The 22,535-nt window shown below is 41.8% G+C and overlaps 1 protein-coding gene across 1 annotated transcript in view; it reads left to right on the top strand.

Annotated features, from left to right (window-relative positions):
* T265_10723 (hypothetical protein) overlaps positions 1-22,535 on the top strand; it is a gene marked incomplete at both ends in the record, with an annotated part of 92,346 nt that overhangs the window by 29,918 nt on the left and 39,893 nt on the right. The window contains 3 exons of the mRNA XM_009177183.1: positions 2,493-2,814; positions 18,674-19,552; positions 20,749-20,916. Coding sequence (XP_009175447.1) covers positions 2,493-2,814; positions 18,674-19,552; positions 20,749-20,916 — 1,369 coding nt within the window. The remainder of the gene's footprint in view (positions 1-2,492; positions 2,815-18,673; positions 19,553-20,748; positions 20,917-22,535) is intronic.

A 22,535-nucleotide genomic window follows, 5' to 3' on the forward strand; every position in this document is an offset into this window, starting at 1 on the left:
AATGTGACCAGTGGACTTTTTTGCAATTCAAACAGACCATTGTGGTGTGGAAACAATGGAAGCATTTCATGGTTAAAAATAAAATTGCATAGCATCCGTGAGTTAACTGAATCTCTTGATATCTGTATACGTAACCACATAAGTCCCTCTGATTGGAATTGTTAATTGTTAAGTACCCATGAAGGTAAAATTACAAAGTAAACAGAACCTTATTCAATGAAAGAGGATGAACCAAAGTGTTTATTTGAATTCATTCTGTTTGTTATTTGGCTGAACTACTGATGCGATTACCAGACAATGTAATTGAGATGGCGGAATGTGAAATTATGTGCGCAAATATTGTCGGGGAAATGCACCATCTAGTGGAAGAACAACTGTTTTCTGAACATGAACGATGAAAACATCAGCACTCAGATCGAGAGCATGTGTAACAAACCGTCTTAAGCTGTTCGAAAAACCACTTAAATTCCGCCTTACTTAGCACTTAGTCCTATTGGTCTACCCAGGGTCGCACTCCACTCTTAAGTCAGTTCCGTACTTGATGTGGTTAGTTGTCACCGCAGTTGATAACCAGTTCAATGCCGTATATTCGACGTTCTGTGTACACACCTATTCCCCTGAGGGCTTTACAAGGGTGCTGCCCACCAGAAACGTGTGAGAAACGTTGGCTGATAAGGAATGGAACAACATGAAAGGTTGCTGAAATTGTGGTAAAGATTTCCCCCTTGGAGTACGGCCTCCAACACTAGAAGGGTGGAGATATTACACAGTGGTTTCTCTTGTGTCAGGCGTTACATTTTCCACACATCCGACGATCCCCCTAGGAGAGTCAAAACTGAAACCTTTCCCTTGGGTAATGATTGACCAACCAGTGGTGACTAACCAGCACCTAGATAGGATATCACGGCCTATTCTCGAACCACACAATTTGTATTAAGTAGCCGCCTGCTGGGGGGCTGCATGATTGACGAAATAACAGTCAACGCATACTACTATCGAAGTGAAAGAAACCCCAAAAGCGAGTCTTCCCAATATACGCGTGAACCATATATATGGCAGCGAAGCATTGGTGTTGAACACTGGTCTCATCGTCTCGATGATGATGATGATTATGATGATAATAGTGATGATGATGATGCCTGAGGAGCAGTCACTCGAGTAACCAGTCAACAGCCCCTCATGTCAGCTGATGCTGGACAGAATGTACCTATTAAAGACAGTGGACTGACGGCTGACATAGTTTTCCTCGATGCAGATCATTACGGGAAACATCGTATCTTAGTAGGATTAGCCAGCGGGTTTCTTTCGTTGGTCTTGAGACCAGCGTCTCACAAACCAAAGCCTTTTTGTCTACTAGAACATTACTCTGGTGCAAAAGGTAAAGAAAGCGGAGTGGTGCCAAAGAATGTTTACAACCCACCATTCTTCCTAACGGATGGTCCAAGGATAAAGTCAAGTCTCGCTTGGATAATAATCACAGAGCATCTCCTCGGGCGGGCTTGTATTACGGTACTAAAGAGAAATTACTCCGAAGATCAAAGATCAAGCCCGTCACTTTGCTACTCAACCTAATTCGGCCTATGCTTGCAAAACCTGGTTGATGTATGTACAGGACGGTGGGTCGAGTGAGTTTTACGGTGATTGGTGTTTGAGTAACACCCTCCCAGTAGGTCTACGAGAGCGTGCGTCTAACGAATTTGTTCGCAGTCTACGCTTTGACATCATTCAACTCAACCAGCTAACCCAGTAACGTGTACTCCACCGGTTACGGTGCATTTGTTTGCCTCCAATAAACAGGCAGTGTCCGAGCTGTTTGCTTTTACGTCTCACTAAGGATGATTTTTTCGTTGAAATTGTTAGCTAAACACTTGAATCAATAGTATTAGTCTTGATGTTAAAATTTCGGGTTTTGCCCTGCGTACACACGTGAAAACTTCGTTATAACCAAGCAAAACTTAAAGTACAATAGATTCGAAGGCAAATGCTGTAAAGCCCTAATTGCGTGAATTCGCAGCTCACTGAATCCAGAGGCGCGGTGGAAGACGATGGTCTGTGGGTTATGGAATTACAGGAAGGTTCAATGTTTCATTCGTTCAAACATTTTCTCATCAACAACAGCGAAAAGTTGCTTTTGATGATGGTCTTGTGTTTAATGAAGGTAACCTCACAAGGTTTTCTCACGGGAAAATTGTTCCTTTGAGTCTTCTCACTCTCAATATTTTCATAAAAACTCGTATCTACACTTTCCAGATAAATCTGTTTATTGCACAGCCATGATACAAAGAACTAAGAGAATGACCATGTCTGCTGTAATAGGGATCTGTAACATTGTGCCTCAAGATTTTTTGTCATACTAAATTTAGAACAGACTTTGACGTTTTTATTTGTAAAAAAATCAATTTTATTAATCTTGTTACGCCTCAAAAACTGTTTTTGAGGCCCAGATTATATGCCAAGTGCATTTATTCCCGTTCTGTTTTCCTCATTTTCAGGTACTATTTACATTCCCAAAATGACGACACTTTCGAACTGGTACAAGTTGCACCTGTCAGCTCAGAAGTCATGCCAGGTATCTCGCACCCGGGTAACGTGTATCAGTCTTTGGGTTCTTATGATACGCCGATGGCTAGAAGTTCCTACTACCCTGATGCGATAACTAATGTGGCAGAGGCACCCTTTCTGAGTCAGTCGCCCAGTCAGTTGTATTTAAAGCTTGCTCGGCCATTGGATTGGGAAACGAAGAAATCGTACAAGTACGTACTTATTGCCGAAGACAACGGATCCCCATCGCTCACTGGCCAAATGGAACTTCAGGTTTGTGTAAAATTCCGAACGCGATTCAGCGCCTTATATCAGGACTAACTTAGATCTCATAAATTGCACCTGAAACATGTTTCGTTTTGCAAATCTGTGGCGTCGCACGCTATGAAAATGTGATGCCCCGTTCGACGTATCGGTACGCAACACGAGATGCGATCGTTATTTTTAACTATCCAGTCATATCCTAGATAGACTAGGAATTAACTACAAATTGTTCTGCCAGGAAAAACGGTAGTTGAATTTCAACGTAGCAAGGGTGATCTCTGAAATAAAAGAACACAATAACCTAGAACAACGCAAAACAAACCACTGTTTACACTCAAAACAAACCGCGTCTCCACCATTTTACTCGGTAATGCACAAGTGGCCAATCCAAAAACGAAAGAATCTAATCAAATTTATTTTGTTCATCTGGGCAAACACCCGCGTATACCCATCCACAGCAACTCAAATGATAATTCTATGATAGATGGTTCGAGAGTAATCTTCTTTTTGGCTCAAACGCCATTAAAATTTCACCTCTGGCATTTTGTTTTGTTCATCTTTGTTTTTGTGTGCTTCGTTTTTTTCTTTTAACATGCTATGAGTTTACGCGTATACCCATCCACAGCAACTCAAATGATAATTCTATGATAGATGGTTCGAGAGTAATCTTCTTTTTGGCTCAAACGCCATTAAAATTTCACCTCTGGCATTTTGTTTTGTTCATCTTTGTTTTTGTGTGCTTTTTTTTTTTCTTTTAACATGCTCATGAGTTTACACTACAGAGGACGATGAACACATTGATGTGGTGGCAGAATATGGGTGAAAGATTGTACGGTCACGTTGCGAGGATGGTGGTGAGGCTTGACATTTCCAAGATTCGTCTCCCTTACGATTGAGTGAATCAGAGTTGACACAATGTGCTGCTGTTTTTCCCAAGTGTTACGGTTTAACTGTGTTTGGGTGGATAGAGGAGTGGGAGCAGAAAATCGAGGCCAAGTGAAGAAAGATTTGTTTCCAAATGCTTGCTATGAAGATGCAACAGAACGCAGGATTCCACTGTTTCACAATGTGTCCAGAAGGATCAGTAGAGTTGGGTAGGATTTTTAGCATGATGTGTTGTTGGAGAATTGTTCTGTCATAATCAATATTGTCCAGACTACGTTATCTGCACTCATTTCTAGATAAAGTTAACCTCTACTTCTATGGGCATAAAATTAGGATCAGTAATCATTTTCCTGTTAAAATAAGATATTAGCAGAATATCCATGCATCCTCAGTTTAAAACTGGGGATGATTAATCTAACAAGCACTTTTATTGGTGGCACGATAGTGAAGTGGAACACATACCAGTCTGCGGTGAGCTCTATCCATTAAAAACCGAAGACGTAAACCAGAAGAAAGTCTAATTCGTGTTGTGATGGTTTTGTTTAGTATCCAATCACCTGGAATATTATTTCGAAAAGCAGAAATCACTGAGTGTCCAGTTGTTTTTCGGCTGTCGATCCTGAAGAACAAACTGAATGTCCGAGAGTTTAACATTGAAAAGTAGATGCGTTGGTGCAGCATCTCCACGTCCGTTATTTCTCGAATCAACTGTCGTTTGAATTCAAAGAAACCTGTCGGCGTCCGGAAAGTTGAAAATGGTCTAAACATTACACACGATTTTAACAGCCATATGGATGTAACCGCATACAGATGGGAAATGCGATCTGCACGCCCTAAGACTTCAAGAGTAATTTGTACACCCAGTCTCACGTATATGCAAAGTATGCAAACTATACCGGTTTATGTTACATAACTTACAGTACTCCACGAAAAATAACTTCCATGTAAGTCTTCGGTGGAAAATCATCCCCCAGAGCGTTTCGCCAAAGTTTTGCGCTTGGAAGAGACTGCAATGATTTATTCATTTCCTTACCGCACGGAACTTCTGATCTTTAGCCTCTAGGCAAATTGACTGATAAAATCCTTCACGCAAGCGCTTTTCCTCAAGAAACACTTAAATCAAGTTGAATAATGTTCATAGAAATCTTTGAAATCAACCGTTGTATGGAGCAATCCCTGGGGGCGTGATCTATTCTTGATGACCATGGTTAAAACTACGAACAATTCGACACCTTACTAACCCTACTTTAATTAGTCATTACACGCCGGCGAACCTCGATGAAGCAAAATGAGAGTGGAACTTTTCGAAGAATGAATAGTATCATTGCGTTTACAATGCGAGCGTTGGGCGGTTATCCCGTTAGAGTGGTGCCATCCTCAGGGCAAACCAACCGATTATTAGGAACGCAATACGCATGGAACTTTGGGCATTAGCTTCTTGTTTCTTTTCTATTGAATGTGTGACCGTAGATTCAGATCGTTACTTGTTATTCAACCAGCTATGGGCCTAGTTTCACCTGCCTATGTGCACAAGCAGAACTTAAAGCAACATAAGAAGTTTCGTGTTTTATTTATTCTTTCAGTAAATTGATATTATTTTGATATTAATCATGTTCTCTGAGGACAATCTTGACGACGGCAACAGCATAGCTCAGTTGTGATTGAAACCGACTGCAGCTGCATCAAGGATCTGACGTGGTTCACTGAAAAGTTATAATATTTGCTCTTCATTCAGTTCTGTTGGCTGGCAGTTGTACAAGTTTAGTTCTGGTCACGGGTTTCACAGTAGCATGCGCACTGTTTGAATAACTTTATGCTGAAAAGCATTACAAGTAGTGGAAATTTTCCGGCTATGGAAGTCTTGTCTTGATAATGTGTTGGAATATTGGTAGCTCGGGTGCAGTAATTGGTAATTGATCAGGTGGCTGTTGATCTGTTCTCCGAGCCTGGCAGTTGATTTGCAAACGTTTCGTCAGCATTCGAGGAGATATTTTCAGCGCACTGTTGATTACGTACTGAAGATGTCTCCTCGAATGGTGACGAAACGTTTGCAAATCACTGCCAAGCTGGGCGGACAGATCAACAACCAACTAATCATCTACCATTCATCTACCATTTCTCTATTCTTTCTCAGAAATTGAATTTTTACGCTCTATGTAAAACGGTAACTTGCACTCTGTTGTAGCCGTATGATGTTCGACACATTGGGCTTCAGTCAGAAATCGAATTTAGATGTGCCGGGTGATTCAGTTGGGCGTGAGTATCCTGCTGACTGACGAGCTTCACCCGCTAAAGGGTGCGCGGTGGCTGATTGTAAAGGTGCACCCAATTTCGGCTGCGAGCATTCATAAGGCCTCTGGATGATTGTTCTCCCCCTTTCCCCAAATATGTTCAACCATACACAGCATGCCGTTTAATTAGGTGACTGTTGATCTGCTCACCGACCTCAACATTTGTATTGTAGACATTTCGTCACCAATCAAGGGGATATCATCAGTGTGCGGTTGTATGGGTAGCTCCTTCCTAAGTGGTTATTCTAACTATATAAAGTATATAAAGTATAAAAAACTATACATAAACAATATGTCAACGTAAAGCAAAAGTAAATTAAGCAGATTACCATTGTTTTACAAATTCTTTGCGAATGACAAGCAATGTGTACATCATGGATTTCAAAAGGCTGTTTGGTAGCTAAAAACAATGCAGTTGGGTGAGACAGAATCTTCTCACCGTACAACTACCCGTTTTACTGTACTGAATTCGGTGCTAACTCCACGCCTGACGGCCACCTGAATACGGAGCAAGCATGACCCGAGGTTTTTATATTGACGCAGGACATTGAATTGCATGACGTGGTCTCCTTTACTGAACGATAGAGATGCTGGATCTTGTCTAGTTGCAGCATAATGTATCCGCTAGTTGGTGGCCAAACGTTACTGGGCTCAACTTGTCGGCAAAATTCTCTGGAAAGTTTAGAATATAAGCACCGCTGATGATCCGTAATAAATGGTGGGATTGATTCAAAACTCGTTTTGAGTTTCACAAAAGATTGGTTCTACCTGCCCGATTGAATTCGTGACTTGTCCGTAATTGGGAGGTAATCGGACAGCCGTCAGGAAATCGTGAAAACGGAAGCAATGCACTCCAAAACAGGTAACCAAAAGTAAATGTGTCAAAATCCGGTTCTGTTTAGTTGGCTTTACTGCGGTTGTGTCACGATGTGCTTTTCCCAAGGAGCTGAAATCTATCTCTATACTGGTCAGTTTGATAAGTTTCCCAAGTAAATACTGTGGTTGGTCGATTCGGCTCTGTATCCAGTAAATGAATTAAAAAGTAGTCTGAAAGATCTTATGTGAAAATTCGACTCATGCAGCCTTTTTGGGCTAAAAACCGTCTGGTGCGAGCGGCCTGCTATACATCGAACCAAAACTTTCGTTACTCTTTTCAACACATAATAGAACCAGCAATTTCGAAATCTCTCTGACGCAAGACACCCCCTTTAGGGTTAAAATAAAACTCGTTGCAAGTTCTGGTAAAATAAATGTCGCCAAGTGGACCAAACCTAATTAATAATGCAGAGGGTTGAATCGGCGAGACTTTGGCTTCCATCATCTACCGAAAATCGAAATACTTCCCCCTAGGGAGGAAGTCTGCTTTCCAACTGAGAAAAACTTGTTCAATTGACCATTTGCTCAAAAGACATGTTGGGTTCTTTCTCGGCGTACAGAAAGTATTACTTATTAAGATTCCATATTTGTCCTTTGAATTGTAAGGTAATAATTTTTCTCGATTTAAAAAACCAAGTTCTGGCCTCAACACTGTATACTGTGAGATTTTTTATATTCCTATAGTTATTCAGCAGAAACTCATCTGCCGCAAAGATTCGGTCGTTCCTCTAGTGAATCAGCATCCAGTTACCGACTGTGACATTGTTATTTGAGCCAACTGTCAATACACTCCAAATCTGTCACAGAGGTGTCTGAGATACCTTTATTATATAGAATCCATATATCCTCAAACATGTCACGTAGCCTCGCACTGTGAATGTATTTCACCTTCTGTTATGCCACATTCATTTTCTATTAATTTGTCCCCATTCTAGAGGATTCCCCGCGACTTGTTCAGAGCTAATGCTCCGGACTTCAAAATTTATTAAATCAGTCTCTCAAAGTCAGTTTAGATACGCTTCATCTGCCAATGAACCAAATGCTGACTTTGATTATAGACTTTGTATCATACACGCTGTCCCATCTTATCGGACAACCGCTAAGAAGCTGCTGTTAGAACCTCCTTGATGTCTACTGGACAACTAATAGATAAATGATATTAAATCTGGTGGACAATGTATTGGCTGGGAAGTATTATTCGAGTCAACGGCAGCCTAGATCACGCGAATGAATGGTAAGCGTCATCACTTGCAATACGCGGGACCTTTTTATGCTCAATTTCTGCAGCATGGCTTATGGGACAATGATATTTGACATCGGTTGTCGGTACTCACAGTGCAATCTGGTGGACAATGTATTGGCTGGGAAGCATTATTCGAGTCAACAGCAGCCTAGATCACGCGAATGAATGGCAAGCGTCATCACTTGCAATACGCGAGACCTTTTTATGCACAATTTCTGCAGCGTGGCTTATGGGACAATGATGTTTGACATCGGTTGTCGGTACAATGCAAATGTCCAATTGCAACGATGAACCGGTGGCTGTAAGTCTCATAGACGGATAAACTGTAACGAATGTTGGTAACACGCCCGCCTCGCACTTCGGTTTTCGGGTGTTCATATCCCAGCACGGCCATTGGATATGCACCACTGATGAGCTCCAGTGAGCTCCAAAGCTTCCTTTTGGTGTGAACCCACCAAAACAATTACGCTAGCACAGGAGGACAACCGTTCAAACGAGAGTGGTGTGAATATGAACAAAGTACAAAAAATACACAAACCTGCAAAACCCTAACCAAAGCCAAAATTGTGAATAGACTCGATTTTGAAATTCACAGCCCCGGTTCTAAGCGGCTCAACCGTTCCCTTTCGTGCTTATTTCCATAGTCAATATAAGCGCAATGTGACCGTTCGAACGAATGTAGTTAACTAAATTTTTCAGTTGGTTTGGAATTGCTACCACTCAGTCTCTAGAGGAGATGTCGCCGCAAAACCGGCAGAATCTCCATTCTGTAAGAGTGTTGACACCACTCGGTTCTTCATTCATTGTTTTCATTGTCAGCCGACACAAATCTTGCCCATTCACTCTCCAGCCATCTTGGAAAACCCGATCCTGGAGAATATATTAACACAGTACGGCAACTCTTCATGATTGGTCAGCTAAGTCCAACCTAAGACAGTTAGGCTGAAACGTGGCTTCTTATTTCCGACTTAACTGGAGCTGTCAGACATCTGAATATCTCGCAACGTCGATTCATCTCGAAACGTCAAGGTTGAAGTTGAAATGTCCACCGTTTTACAGAAGGGTCAAAGTGCATCCAGCTGAAAACTATGCCAAACCAGAAGTTCATCTGGGTCTTTGTTAACACCAACATAGGTTGCAACTTGTGCACTTCATCCTTTTTCGTGACCAAGAATCGGCGATATTTTGATCATATTCCGTTGTTAATGCGATTTGTCTGTTGGTATCCCTCAGGCCTGTGAACCTTCAAGTTGACCATATTATTGCTTTCGTGTTTGTGGTATTGGCCGTATCGTAATATTCTGCTGCCGCTGGCTGGGGAAATTGTTGCTAAAGCCCGTTTTAGGGTCAACTGGTAAGGTATCTGAGATTGTGTTGAGATATGTACGTGGTAGCGCATAACAGCCGCCTTTGATATTCGCCCACGGTACATCTAATCGGTTAACAATACTTAACCTCAGGAGTCGTGCTCACAAATGAGGACATTGTGCAGGCTAACACCACCGTGCGACACATGAACCTACCGAGTAGCTACTCCTCTACTAGCGTATTGTAACATCAGCTAGCTGATGGGCATGCTAACTAGCATTTTGAGAAAACCTTTAAGGCAGTGAGGCTTCAGTTGGCTTCACGTGGACTCTAACAGTTATAGTTGGATGAGCCGATAATGTCTGTAGCATGAGTGCCACAAAATTGCATTGGGGGTAGCATCAAACTTTTGTGGAGATCTTCATGCAAATCCGATGAGTTTTCACACCACCTCAGACTATTAACCGATTAGTAATTGAACCTGGTTCACGGTCGTTCTGTAAATTCTGTTTTTTAATGTGCCGAATTTTCACTTGGATCTCCTAGTCCACACATTGTGTTACGCAGTATCTCATTGTTAGCGGACTAACTTGCCTTATGACCATAAGTTTATTTATTATTGAAAGGGACTTCAAAATCATCCTGTTCGGTCACCGTGAACTGTATAGTTTCGATAATATTTTAAAATAATTCATCATCCACATCTATCAGAATTTTTGTCGCCTGGAAGATGGGCGCTCGTTTTATCTCGCAAATTTATAAGAGCAAAGAACATTTAACCTGATCTTACAGTTACTCTGGGACGACAGTAACACTGACGATCTCATCTACATTCCTGCTTCTCCTATTGTTTGCCACCCAGTGAAGAGTTGAGAGCATGCCGTAGCTAGTACTTCCATGCTTTTTGCTACCCTATGGAAGCTGTAGGAACTGGTAGATTCATATCGCCTTAGTCAGACTGTTTGTGATTGCAAAGAAAGAAAGCTTGAAACTGCAACCAACCACACAAGTCTGAGACTGAACTGTTAAACGAATTTTATAGTGAGGCCATTTCCTCAGAAAGAGCGTAATTGAGCTGTAACAGACCTCCGGTAGCCGGTCCAAGCCAGATATTGAGAAACTAGATGGAGATATTTCAATCACTTCAATGTCGAGTTCACTCCGACATCTGTTCATTTTATATGCCCAGTTAACTATTCTCGCAGACAACCTGTACTACTCCCCCACTTGTAATCCAACATATGCTATCTCCGTCGTAGAAAGATTGTTCCGCTATTCTATCCTGTTTCTTAAAAGGTTTGTTCAATCTATACATCACGCAAGTTTGCTTACAAAAGCTCTCCTCCCATCACATCTGAGAGTAATCGTGGTGTAGAATTTTTTCACTAAATAGAAACTTTTGACGGCCTGGTAACGGGGACCCTACCTGATAAACTTTCTACTAAACGTTTTGACCATATTTGAAGTTGCAAGCAGCTGTCGATGGCTGAAATTCCCCTCCGCTTTCCACAAGGCTTAAAATCCTTACAAGATGATGACTCACTGATATATTTTCAGTGTTTTGGTTGTAAGAATGTGGGTGACACATCTGTCACATTTGCTTGTACTAGTCCCCAGCCCCACTTACATACTTGTCTACCTTTGACATGTCATCCCTGCGTAGACTTCACTTTCAGTTACCCAAAATCCAAGTGGCAGCAGTGAAGGCTACTCACGGACAACAATGCAACCTTGAACAAACAGGAAAGTTTTAGGAGCTATGGAAAAGCATTAACCGTCTCTAGATGAGTAAAGACACTCCAAGCTAGAGTAGGAATCGCACTTTTTTGTAAACCTAAAGGTTATAAGCGATAACCTTTAGTAGTAAATCTGTGTTTCATAAATTGTTCCTAGTGAAAGGAGGGAAGCCAAGTTTGCAGCTGGCCACATTTCTTAGGTTCCAACTGCATACAGTTTCAACCATTGTATCGATGGAGGAAAAAGCGGTAAAAATCTTTAAAAAAAACCGGTTATCAGTATGGTTAATACAAAGGAGGATAAAGGTAGGACGACTACTTACCCGAGTAAGAATGAACGCCTGCTAGATGGAGCTCATCGGCAGAATGAAAGTTGTAAAATCGAATATGTGATGAACGACAGTAATATTGAAGTTCTGTGAGTTTCTAAGATCTGTGATAAATTATTTATGGCAAGATATAGACCGCGTTGATAACCGCAAAATCATAATCCAACCATGGCTCTAGGGCCAGCCAAACTCCACAAGGCAGGTGCGCTCATGAGACTGCTGTTAGACGGGGTGCTATACTCACCCCATAATCTGGCCTGATTCTCGGTGGGTTATATCACACCTTTTGGCTGCAAATCAATCACACAGCTTTGCTAGAAGAAAGAGCAGGATTTCGGTGGACCAAATGAAATCCTTGTAAACTTCTACGTGATGTGCAAATGTACCTGAAAGGGACCCTTTATAAGTAGTTAAGTAGTTGTTACTGGTAGACACCATGCTCCCAAAACACGGCTTACCGTCACTCAAACCGTGGGGGTACGATCATGTCTGAACCTCCCTCATTTTCTACTCAAAGGCAGGTGATGGACCTCCAATTTGAGTTAATGTATCTGTGGAGGGTTTTAAACAAAATGTCTTCGCCGGACTCCTGCACCGGACGGAAATATTTTGGCATTGTGTCCTCATGCCCTCACTAAAAGAGAAAAGATCAGTGAACTTAACAAGTGTTCACAAGTGTTTTCCACATTAAATTCAAGCTGGAGATGAAATCACTTTCGGATAAGCTAACTCTACAAGCCCGTGTGATATGTAGCTGATGGGAAACCAGAAACTACCGATACTTCAAGCCAACTCACTAAGGCAGGATTTCATACAGTTTGTCGGCCTAGCCTGGATCGACCCACTTCCTCTTCAACAGTCAGCCGATTAAAGACCCTCTGTACACAGGACGCTGATCAACCAGTGACCTCAAATGATGCAAAAAATGGTCTTTGAGATATCGGATTAGGATTCAGTTAAGCAGGACACTGTTACCCTAGGTAATGGATCGATACTTAGTTTATTTCTTGAATACCATGGATATCTGAAGTCATTCGAAGGACCCTGGACACGGCTAACGAGTGTGTACGATTCGAGAAGGAGAAATCTTGGCGCTCCCCACTGGTCGGGAATTGTTGCGGGTGAAAAAGGGACAGTGTTTTATGCCACAGCGACCGATGGCCAAGGGGTTGGAAAATGCGAATAGTTCCAAGGTGAGTGAAGTAGAACGCACAGAACTTGTGAAATTGTAGATCAGCCGAGCTAACGCTTGTTGCTGTGCTCTGTTATCAGTGAAAAGAAGGCATCGAAAGATGTAACCTAAATGTGAAATACATTGGCCAAACTGAAGAGAGGTCCACGACACTTAGGGGAAGTTTTCAATTAAGGGGCTTTAAACCGAGAGACAGAGAACCCTCAAGAATACAAGATGTAACACACAAAAGCTCATACTAATCAGCAAGACCCTCTAACTAACATTGGGCAATGAATTAGTGCGTTAGTCGAACTAATCATGTTATTGGATCCTTCGTCCCTCTTAAAACGCGGTGATCATATCCTAAACAGACCTATCTCTTCAAATCCTCCACTCATCGGGTGAATCGGCAGGCTGTCGCAATCTAGACGTGTTCAGTTTGGTCCCCATATAGTGAAACATGCCCTTCTTTTCGTTGTGTGTGTCGCAGGATAATTTTGCTATCAATGTCACCTCTGTTCTCGAAAGATTTAACGATTTCCAATAAGGCTTTGTTATTCCAGATTTTTTCATTAGTAACTACTGTGGAATTTAGCATGCATTTAACATTTTACCCCACGGCTTCTCAAGTGCAGTTCCATTCACTACGAATTTCGGGTTGTGTACAGCATGCTTATTGCTTCCATTCCGAGCGTTATTCCTTGCCATCCGGTAAATGCCTTATATTTGTAAGAGTTCGAACCCTGGAAATTCGCCACCATGTTTGTTTAAAGCTATCTTATTTTCTGATGTTTTCTAACTTCCATTCCGAGCGTTATTCCTTGCCATCTGGTAAATGCCTTATATTTGTAAGAGTTTGAACCCTGGAAACTCGCCACCATGTTTGTTTAAAGCCATCGTATTTTCTCATATTTTCTAGGAGAAAAACAGCCTTCATTCGGAGACTCACTGAATTGTACTGCTCGTAAATCTGGTCGTTGAGGTTACCCTCATTTGAGTGCTCAGAACAGGACGGATAAGTATGTGTCACGCAATGTAACGTCCAAAATTGTTCGTGCCGTATAAAATAAAGCATCAACCTTCAAGTGTAAACTCTGGGTGAAATGAAGTTAAGTTGCTTATTAGAGACAACGCCAAGGCCGCTTTAATGAGTATGAACACGGTGGTCACTCCTTGGGCATAAGGCTGATAACCATCTTAACTTAGTTGCTCAGCTCAAGAGTGCGTCTCATGATTTTAGATTTAGCCTGTCCAACTTTCTACGGTTAACTACTCACCGGTTGGCTGTGAACATTCCCAACACATGTAACGGAAAAGTATCCATTATTGGAGGTGATCTACTCACTTGATTAGATGACAGTGCTTCGTCCGCAGATAACAATTCAAAGACAGCGTAAAACACCACATTTCAACTCTGCCTCAACACAACTCTGGGAGGAAGGGTGTATGGACTACGGTGACTGTGATTATTGCCAACACGGAGATCTGCTGCCAAGAGCTTATGGGAAAATCAAATGTACCAAAAGTTCACCGCACTTTTTGTCAACTTCCAGGCTACTGCTTTTTACATCCGTAAAACTGATATTTTCGGTTGGCCAAAATGGGAACAGACAAAGGCTGCCACAGCCGAACAATTATCATTTTATTTTAAATGTTAATTACGTTGAAAAGAGTAGAATCTGTCAGGGTCTTTTTCGCTGTATTGTTGATCAGCATGCATTTGTGAGATTAATTTTGGCGCGTTGCACATAACCCAAGGTAATCTTGGCTTCCAGACGCAGTACACGCAAGGCATGAGACCTAGCTTCACCAAGATCTCATTGTATCACACCACCCGATGGTTTTTGATAGAATGATTGGTTTCAAAACTAGTAGAGTCGTAAGAACGCCACACAGGTACACAGGGGAATACTTTAGCTGCGCACTATGCTGTGGGTCCATCCTTATTCAGTAGTCAGCTTTACAAGGAAAAACATTCGAAACCAAGCAGGCCAGAAAACAACCGCACAGGACGTTTACCCTCCGCCCTGGTTATAAAAATACTAACAACCAAGATCCACTCCATATCTGTTCGTTCCTGCCCGCCCTGGTACTCGCATTAATTGATTGTGGAATACGGTCCCTATTCTAACTTGTATTTCATAGAAGCATAGGTATCCGGGGCTTATTCCTCGGTTATTTTTCATTTCATTCTGCATCGGATAGATCGTAACTTTCGAATGATTCGAGTGTCATAAAAAGTAGCACCAGCTACCAATGTATGATTTTTTCATGCGCTGTTGTCAACACAGTGCTTGCCCGGCTGATGAACTTTTATCATCCATTAGAGAAGCGGTCCATGTGGTAGGCAGACTATATGCAGATATGTATATCATAAATCAAGCCGTCTCTTGAATACTCAGTTCCCAAAGGCTTTTCACCATTTGACTGTGAGTATTCAGTGTTTCGTCCCCGAAAACGGACAGTTTCGCGATGTTCTTGGTTTATATCAGTTAGTGCACACGTAAAAACTTCATACATCCCAAATGTTTATAGCAGAGCGTACAGCTAAATTTTACGCACTTTCGGCATTTAAAGTGGAAGAGCAGGTCCTTAGTGAGCGACATTTTGTGTGCATGCTTGTGGGGATAAATAGCAGAAGGAGTACGGCACGCGTATCCGTGTATGATAGAACGAAACAAAGAACTATGTTCAGCTCTTTTGGTTCGAACGAATGTCGCAGAACTGTTGTGCGGTTTGGCGAAGCAAGCCCGAGAATGTGCCTGGATATTATATGGTAACTTGTGCTGACCACAATCCTCCACGTGTTAGGACAAACAATGTGAAATTAATAATGGGATGTGAAACCACACCGTCCGCCTGTGGAACACCTTTCGGACACGCCGTTATCTGACCAGGTGGAGTTGAGAATCACAAGCTTAAACGGGAGCAGCTGAACATGATATTACACTTCTAACGCTCACGCACTGACATCTGAAAAAGTATAGTCTAATAATTATCATCCTGCGGTCGGGGAGAATCAGAAACTTAGCTAGTAGGAATGTGCTTATGACGGAAGTAGACACGACCACTTTTGTTCTTACGTCAAGACGTCAGTTGATTCCTGTATTCATGATGCCTTCCTCGAGAACTTTCCAGAGTTTAGGTATCAGGATTCTCACATTCTTTCCCATCATCTTTTCAATAAACGTTAATAAACGTGCTAACTGCGATGATGAATCCGATAAGTGAAAAGTAATTTACAGGTATGGAATTTCAAAACGTCATGTCTCATTTTTTAAGAATGTGATATTTCCTTTCAAAGGACGCAATACTTAACGGAATGTACGAACGACCATTAGTGATTTCCAGTAGTTGTCAGCAAAAACCTCAAGAAGATTTCATCTGCACTGATCGCAAACCTGCATTTTATCCTAAACCCGGTTTGACCAAATTTATAAAGCTAGAAGAATTTTCACGTTTCTAACTCTGAAACAACATTCTTGCAAAGTATCAGGAAGCTGCCAAACAAATTAAAAGTCCTCATACGTGTTTCGAATTCAGGTCGTTGAAATGAAAGTCCACAATTTTTACCACCCGACCAGCCCAGACATATGTTTTAGTAGAACCTTTTATGTTTCACTGACAAAACACTGTGTTATCCCTTAAGCTAAACAAACATTATCCACCTAAATGTCCTTACCAATGATCAAGAGGAATCATCATTGCGAGGCACTTCGATGCACGATTTTGCTTCAGTGAAAGACTACAAAAGAGCTGGTATCGCAGTTTGTTCTCCATTCGGCTCAATCCAAGCTAGTATCTTTAAGAGACACCTTGAAAACCAATCCTGCTTAAGTGTAGAATGTTGTACTTCTACCGACACTATGTAGACGATATATTATCCATCACAGCCAAGTTCTTATATCTGTCGGTGGTGTGAACGGATTTCAGTTTACATCCAAAGAGGAAAACAACGGTTCCTTCCATTTCCTGAACTTACACCAGTTGAAAGCCACTAATGGCTCAAATAAACGTTTGCCTTACTGGAAACAGACTTGGATGAAACAATAAACTAAGTTCAGCAGATTCGTCCCACTAAAACATAAACTGAAGTTAGTCTGTCTGACAAGGCATCAAAAATTTGTTCGGAAAGCCAGACTTCAGTCGCTAGCTAGCGTGCTTCAGGACAGTGATTATCCGGATCGATTCATCTGAAGACAAATGGCTGCTGTAATTGAGGAAGCCAAACCAGTCACAGCCAAAGTGAAGCCATCCGCATCAGTCTTCTTTTCAAAGAACATACGAATATATCCGTGCCTACATCACACATTTTGGAAAACATTCGCGGACGATTCACTTAAAGTGTGTCTAATATCTACTCATCTGCTGCCTACATATCTCAAATTCAATCCGCCGGTGCATTCTGAAACAACAGTAGTCTTATCCTTCATCTGCTGTTGCACAACAGAGTACATAGAGCATACTAAACGGCAGTTATGCAGGAGCATAACACATTCTGACTAACAGCCACATCAGGGAGGTCTATTATTACCGCGGCGGTCGTTCGCTTGGCTAGTGTAAGTCACATGATTAATTCTGACGCCATCTTGAGAAAACTGTACCGAGAGTCAATCTATCTAAGAGGATCTGTTCAATGTTCGTTCATTCAACCCGAATCTGTGAATCCGTAGGAAGTTCGTATGTTCATCGAGCCTTCCACGCTCTGCCGACGAAGGACCGCTGGCCACTACTGTCAAACGGTTGTGACGTAAACAGCTTCAAAATTTCTACCCACGACTCCACTTTATCCATGTTTACTTGAACGAAGACACTTGATCTTAGTTCTGTAATCCTTCGACCGGTATATACGATCTTTGTCCTAAATACTTTATTGGTTGTTATGCATGAACTAGGTACAGCTTGAAGTACGAATTATTTCAAGTCAATAAACGCGATGTCCTTGTGCATTCCATCACTTCTGATGCCTTGCGGGACCTTTGCTTGTTCGTCCACTGCTGTTAGCCCCCTATGGCTACAATGGTGCTGGGGAATTTCACGCAACACCACTTTTTGCTGCACGTAAATCATTTGTGGATGTCCAAATATGTACGGCATGAAGTTGTCCAGTTACCGTGGAACACTTTATCCGAAATGAATATCGGCCATGTTTGCTAGCGAGACAGATTAGAGAACCCGTTGTTCAATTTTTTTACGTTTAAGGAATGTTGACTACATAACCTTACTTATTTTTCGGCTTACACTTTCAGTTACCTCTCAGTGCCTGTGAGTGAAGTTAAGGCTTTGCTATCCAGCATAGCTGTTTACTAGACGTATCTCTGGAGAGAAAATGCACACCCAGTAGGAAGAAAGGATCCAGAAGGACAAATACATGCGCATTTCGTACAAAGTCTGAGGGAGAACATGACATGCAGTCCGTTGCATTAGTTCCAAAATGTTAGTTTCACTATCTTCCTTTAACAGTAAAATTGGTGTGAACAGAACGAATACGTCAATGGTTAGATTTCAACCATTGACTCGCCACTTACTGTCTTCTGAACTGCTTCGACGCTGCTGCCGATTAGGGTGTCATATCTGTGTCTGGCTTCTCCGTTAGATAAACCCGTTGTTTAGTATATACAAATTAACGGGTGTTAACCTTTTTGGTACCCGTATGACGGTCCTAGGTGAATGATAAACTGAGTCCACTCTCATGACTAGTTCGCTTCGTCTATATTGTATCAGACTGGAGCCCAAGCAGTGGCCTTATACATGGAAAATCGCTACTCAAGGAGACAGTCATTATTGCGAGACTGAACGTACAATTTTATCCCTAAGCATGGCTGGCACAATGCTAATCATATTTAACACTGATTAAACAGCTGCTTCTTGCCTCTGAAACATACAAGTCAGAGGTCTTCATGGGAAACTTGAGAACTTTTTCGGTACGATTCACATCCAGACTTTTGGTCTCTCGATAAAATTAGCTTTTGTGTACATAATAAGTAAGCTGACGATTAATACTTCTTTTTCTTCAAACTTTTTAGGTTATCGTAACAGATGAGAACGACAATCACCCGGTATTTCAAAACAAGACATACACAATCTCGATCCCAGAGAATGCAGCTGAGGGTAGACGTGTAATCCAATTGGTTGCCTATGACCCAGATGAAGGCAGAGCCGGAAAAGTTATTTACAGCCTAGCTGATAGCGTTCAAGAAAGCAGCTATTCCGGTAACTTTAAAAAGCAGCCAAACGCTTACGAAACCAGCCGAACAGTACAAAACTCTTCTGGACCATTTCTAATCGAACCCCTCAGTGGTTGGTTGATTCTGAATGGTAAACTGGATTATGAACGTTCCAAGCATCACTTGATTCGGGTATTGGCACGCGATGAGGCCGGTCATCCGGGTTTCGACGAGTCTGTGGTGAACCTGATGGTCACAGATGTAAATGATGTCGCACCTTTTATTACAGTCGAACCGGTTTTGGATATGAGTGTTAGAGGAACGAGAGATCAAAAGAAGTCTGCCGAAAACACACTTGACCTGCACATCCAAGAAGTTTCCGGATGGGTTGCGGTCGAAAACGAGCCATTGCTGCTTTCATCAAATGATCATTTCAGCAGTAGCCAAGGCCAAGCATCATCTCTGTTAGCTTTTGTTGCTGTCAATGATCCGGATACTGGAAGCGGTGGACAAGTGCAATGTGGTCTGAAACAGGACAAAAAACCTGACGGTCACTCGATGACCAATTATCAGGCACAGAATTCAAAGTCTTCCTTTCAGTCGTCATCCGGCACGAACCAAATCCATATGGCTACAATTTCCGGACAGTTTCATTTCAATCCAATTTCGAGAACACAGTTTGAACTAAAAACAGTAGGGGGATTTGACCACGAGAGGAATGTGCTCGAACAGGTCGTGGTAAGTTTCCTTTGTGTTGTCATGTATTTTGTTTTGATTAGCTAAGTTTAAATTAATCTGAAACAGATTTGAACTAATATGGAACAGAAATAATAAAATGCTTTGATAGAACTTAATAGTAAGTGGAGGCCGGTCACTACAAAACTCTTCGGAAATGCAAATCCACCCGAGAGAAAATATTTGCTCTTCCATTTTAGTCCCACCCTCCAAGGTGCACGGCCCAGACACAAGAGGGAAATAGTTTGCGTTTCCGAAATAGGTAATTTAACCCCTTCCTCATGGGCCCACAGTAGGGACTCGTATTAGTTCATCGGTTGTCCCATGAAACGCTGATTATATGTGTTACATGTTGCATGTTACATTATTAGGACAGATCAGTGGGCTCTTGTTGCTTGGACCATAAATTTGACCTAAGGTAACTAACTGTACAGTAATGTCTATAGGAACAGGTCACAGCTGGATTACGGATTAAAACCGATCAATCTGAACCATTGGATGGATCCCATAACTTATGAAACTCAATGTACACTAAACTTGTCATTGTTGTTACTTCTGAATGTTTCTCAATGAATGACCCTGTCTTAATGTTCTGGTAATGCAAAAAATTACGCATTCGTCGTTACTCAGATGACATAAGCTGACCGGCATCATAAATGCTCTTGCAGTAATCTAGGACGACAGATCTATATACTTACAAGCATACAGATAAGCTAAACTAGTCAGCTTAAGCGGATCTAAAAATTTCATCCAAGATTCAAAAGCTGCTTCAAATTCGTAAAGCCGTAGAACGCCTAATTACTTCGAAATGGGGAGAGAGTTTAGTTTTCCGCTCATTTTTCTAATGGAGAAGTCTTCTTAAGAATAATTACCCAAAAGCAGTTTCGGTGCTGTTAGTACAAGCTTGGAGGTTGAGGTTACCCCAGAATCTACTGTACATTAATCAATTTGGTCTCGATTCGGCACATTTGACGCACATCTGGGCCACAATCTGGTCAAGGTAGAAGGTTCGGTACGCACTCACTCGCCAGTTAAACGTACTTAGTTTGTTTCTCTCAGTTCCATGTTTTTGAACCGGTTGGCTGCAGAGACTATAATTAATATTTCAGACCGCTAAACCCTTAACCAGCTTTTTGTTAATTTGCTTTGCTTTGTCCACAGCTGTAACGTCTTTTTTCATTCCCTTTTAATTTTGACAGATTGTGTGTACGGATTTTGGCGAGCCCAGTCTTAGTTCGAGCTTCACCATCAATGTTCATGTTGAAGACATCAATGATAACGCTCCCCAATTCATGCAGCCAGTTTACCAAGTAAGTTGTTCCATCTTTGAATGGAGAGCAGGCTTTGACGTATTCAAATGTACACAGGTGGGTTTGGTTGATTTTAGTCATACGTTCGACCAATATTTCTGGGCTTAATTCACGCACCCAAACAGTTTTGAGATGAGGTTTGAGTATTCGTCTAACCAACGTGGTGACCGATTGAAATGGAGAATGGTGGTATGATGTAGAATGTAAGACAGCTTATGGGTGAAACAGAAAATTAAGAATTCAACGGGGTAGAAAAAACATGCACCGTATTTATCGAAACGTTTTTACATCTTACTGGCGCTCAGAAATGACGCAGTTGCCCTAACTTCCGTCCGAACTTCGTCAGTCCCTTTCTACTTCAGTTAGGGTTACAGCACACCTTGGCGACAATCTACAGTACCTGCACAAACCGCCGATGCACCGAGTTTCCGAATGAATGCAGTTAACAGCCACACTTTTTGGAATGATGAAGTCGAACGTAGTTCATTTGCATCGTCTAACCTAATACAGGAAAAGAGAAACTACTTATAGGTTAGAGGGTATCACTAGTCACAAAATCTAATGTCAAAAGATTGTGTAGGATAATATTTCTTAAATCCAGATAGCAGCTTACTCTTTTCGATTCACAGTGAGACTGCAAGTTGCAAACGATCCCGTTTGGGCACACCTTAGACGTGTTAGACTTGCTCATATTTTTTTCAAAATAGTTTTCTGAGAATTTCTTCAAGTGAAAATGGTCACATTTACATAAAGAATTCGTCGAGCTTTACTTCGGTGAAGCATATCACTCGGATCAGCCATTCTCACATCTCATCTAACACTTTGGAGATCATGTAAGACATCTGACCTATCACTGACACATTCAGAAGATGAGCACCCCTCTAGCAATACACTACACATTCAGGATTGAGGATAACCACACTTGAATGTGAATAGTCCTAAGTGTTAAAAGTAAACACAAGACTGCTGTCGAACGACCGTAGCATGGCTGCTTAACGTAGACTAATGATGTATTTGTTTCCTATACAGGAGGCGGAGAATGCCTATAAGTGCTTTGGCATGCATAGAGTAGCTAATTCAGTGTCTGTATATAACATTGAAATACACCGACAGACCTCCACGACGAACAACTAGCAACACTTTAATTGCATGTATAACCGTTTGAACTCCCTTTACTCGGCGTAAACTGGCGGGACGAACACAGCAGCGTGAGAAGTGGAGGTCAGTTCTTACGGTATCAGTCTGCGCACCTAAGGGCTCCAGCTCTCAAATCCTGAAGAAATAACCCACAGTATGTGTGTAATGTCCCAGTATTCCACACCGCTTAAACAGCGCGCCTAATGCACATGAGTATGCCGTGAGAATGTGTTCACCAGGTTTTACTGTTCAGTGGAAGTCACGAAGAGTCACTTCTAGCACTGTACATCATAGTCCGGAGTGAGATTTAAGACGCTCCATTTACAGACCTAAATAAGAAAAACATAACATTTGAACATGACGATATCCATTCCCGTCAGACTTGGGTTCCCATTACAGCTGCATCAAACTAAGATCACGCAGGCGTGTCATCCTATCGTCACACCGGTAATTTTGTTTGGTTCTGAAAAATTGATTTGAGCATAAATACTACTCACACTCAGCAGTTCAATGTGTTAAGCCATGTCGTCCGCAGACTC

Source organism: Opisthorchis viverrini (genome assembly GCF_000715545.1).
Source record: "Opisthorchis viverrini unplaced genomic scaffold opera_v5_398, whole genome shotgun sequence".
Classification (NCBI taxonomy): Eukaryota; Metazoa; Platyhelminthes; class Trematoda; order Opisthorchiida; family Opisthorchiidae; genus Opisthorchis; species Opisthorchis viverrini.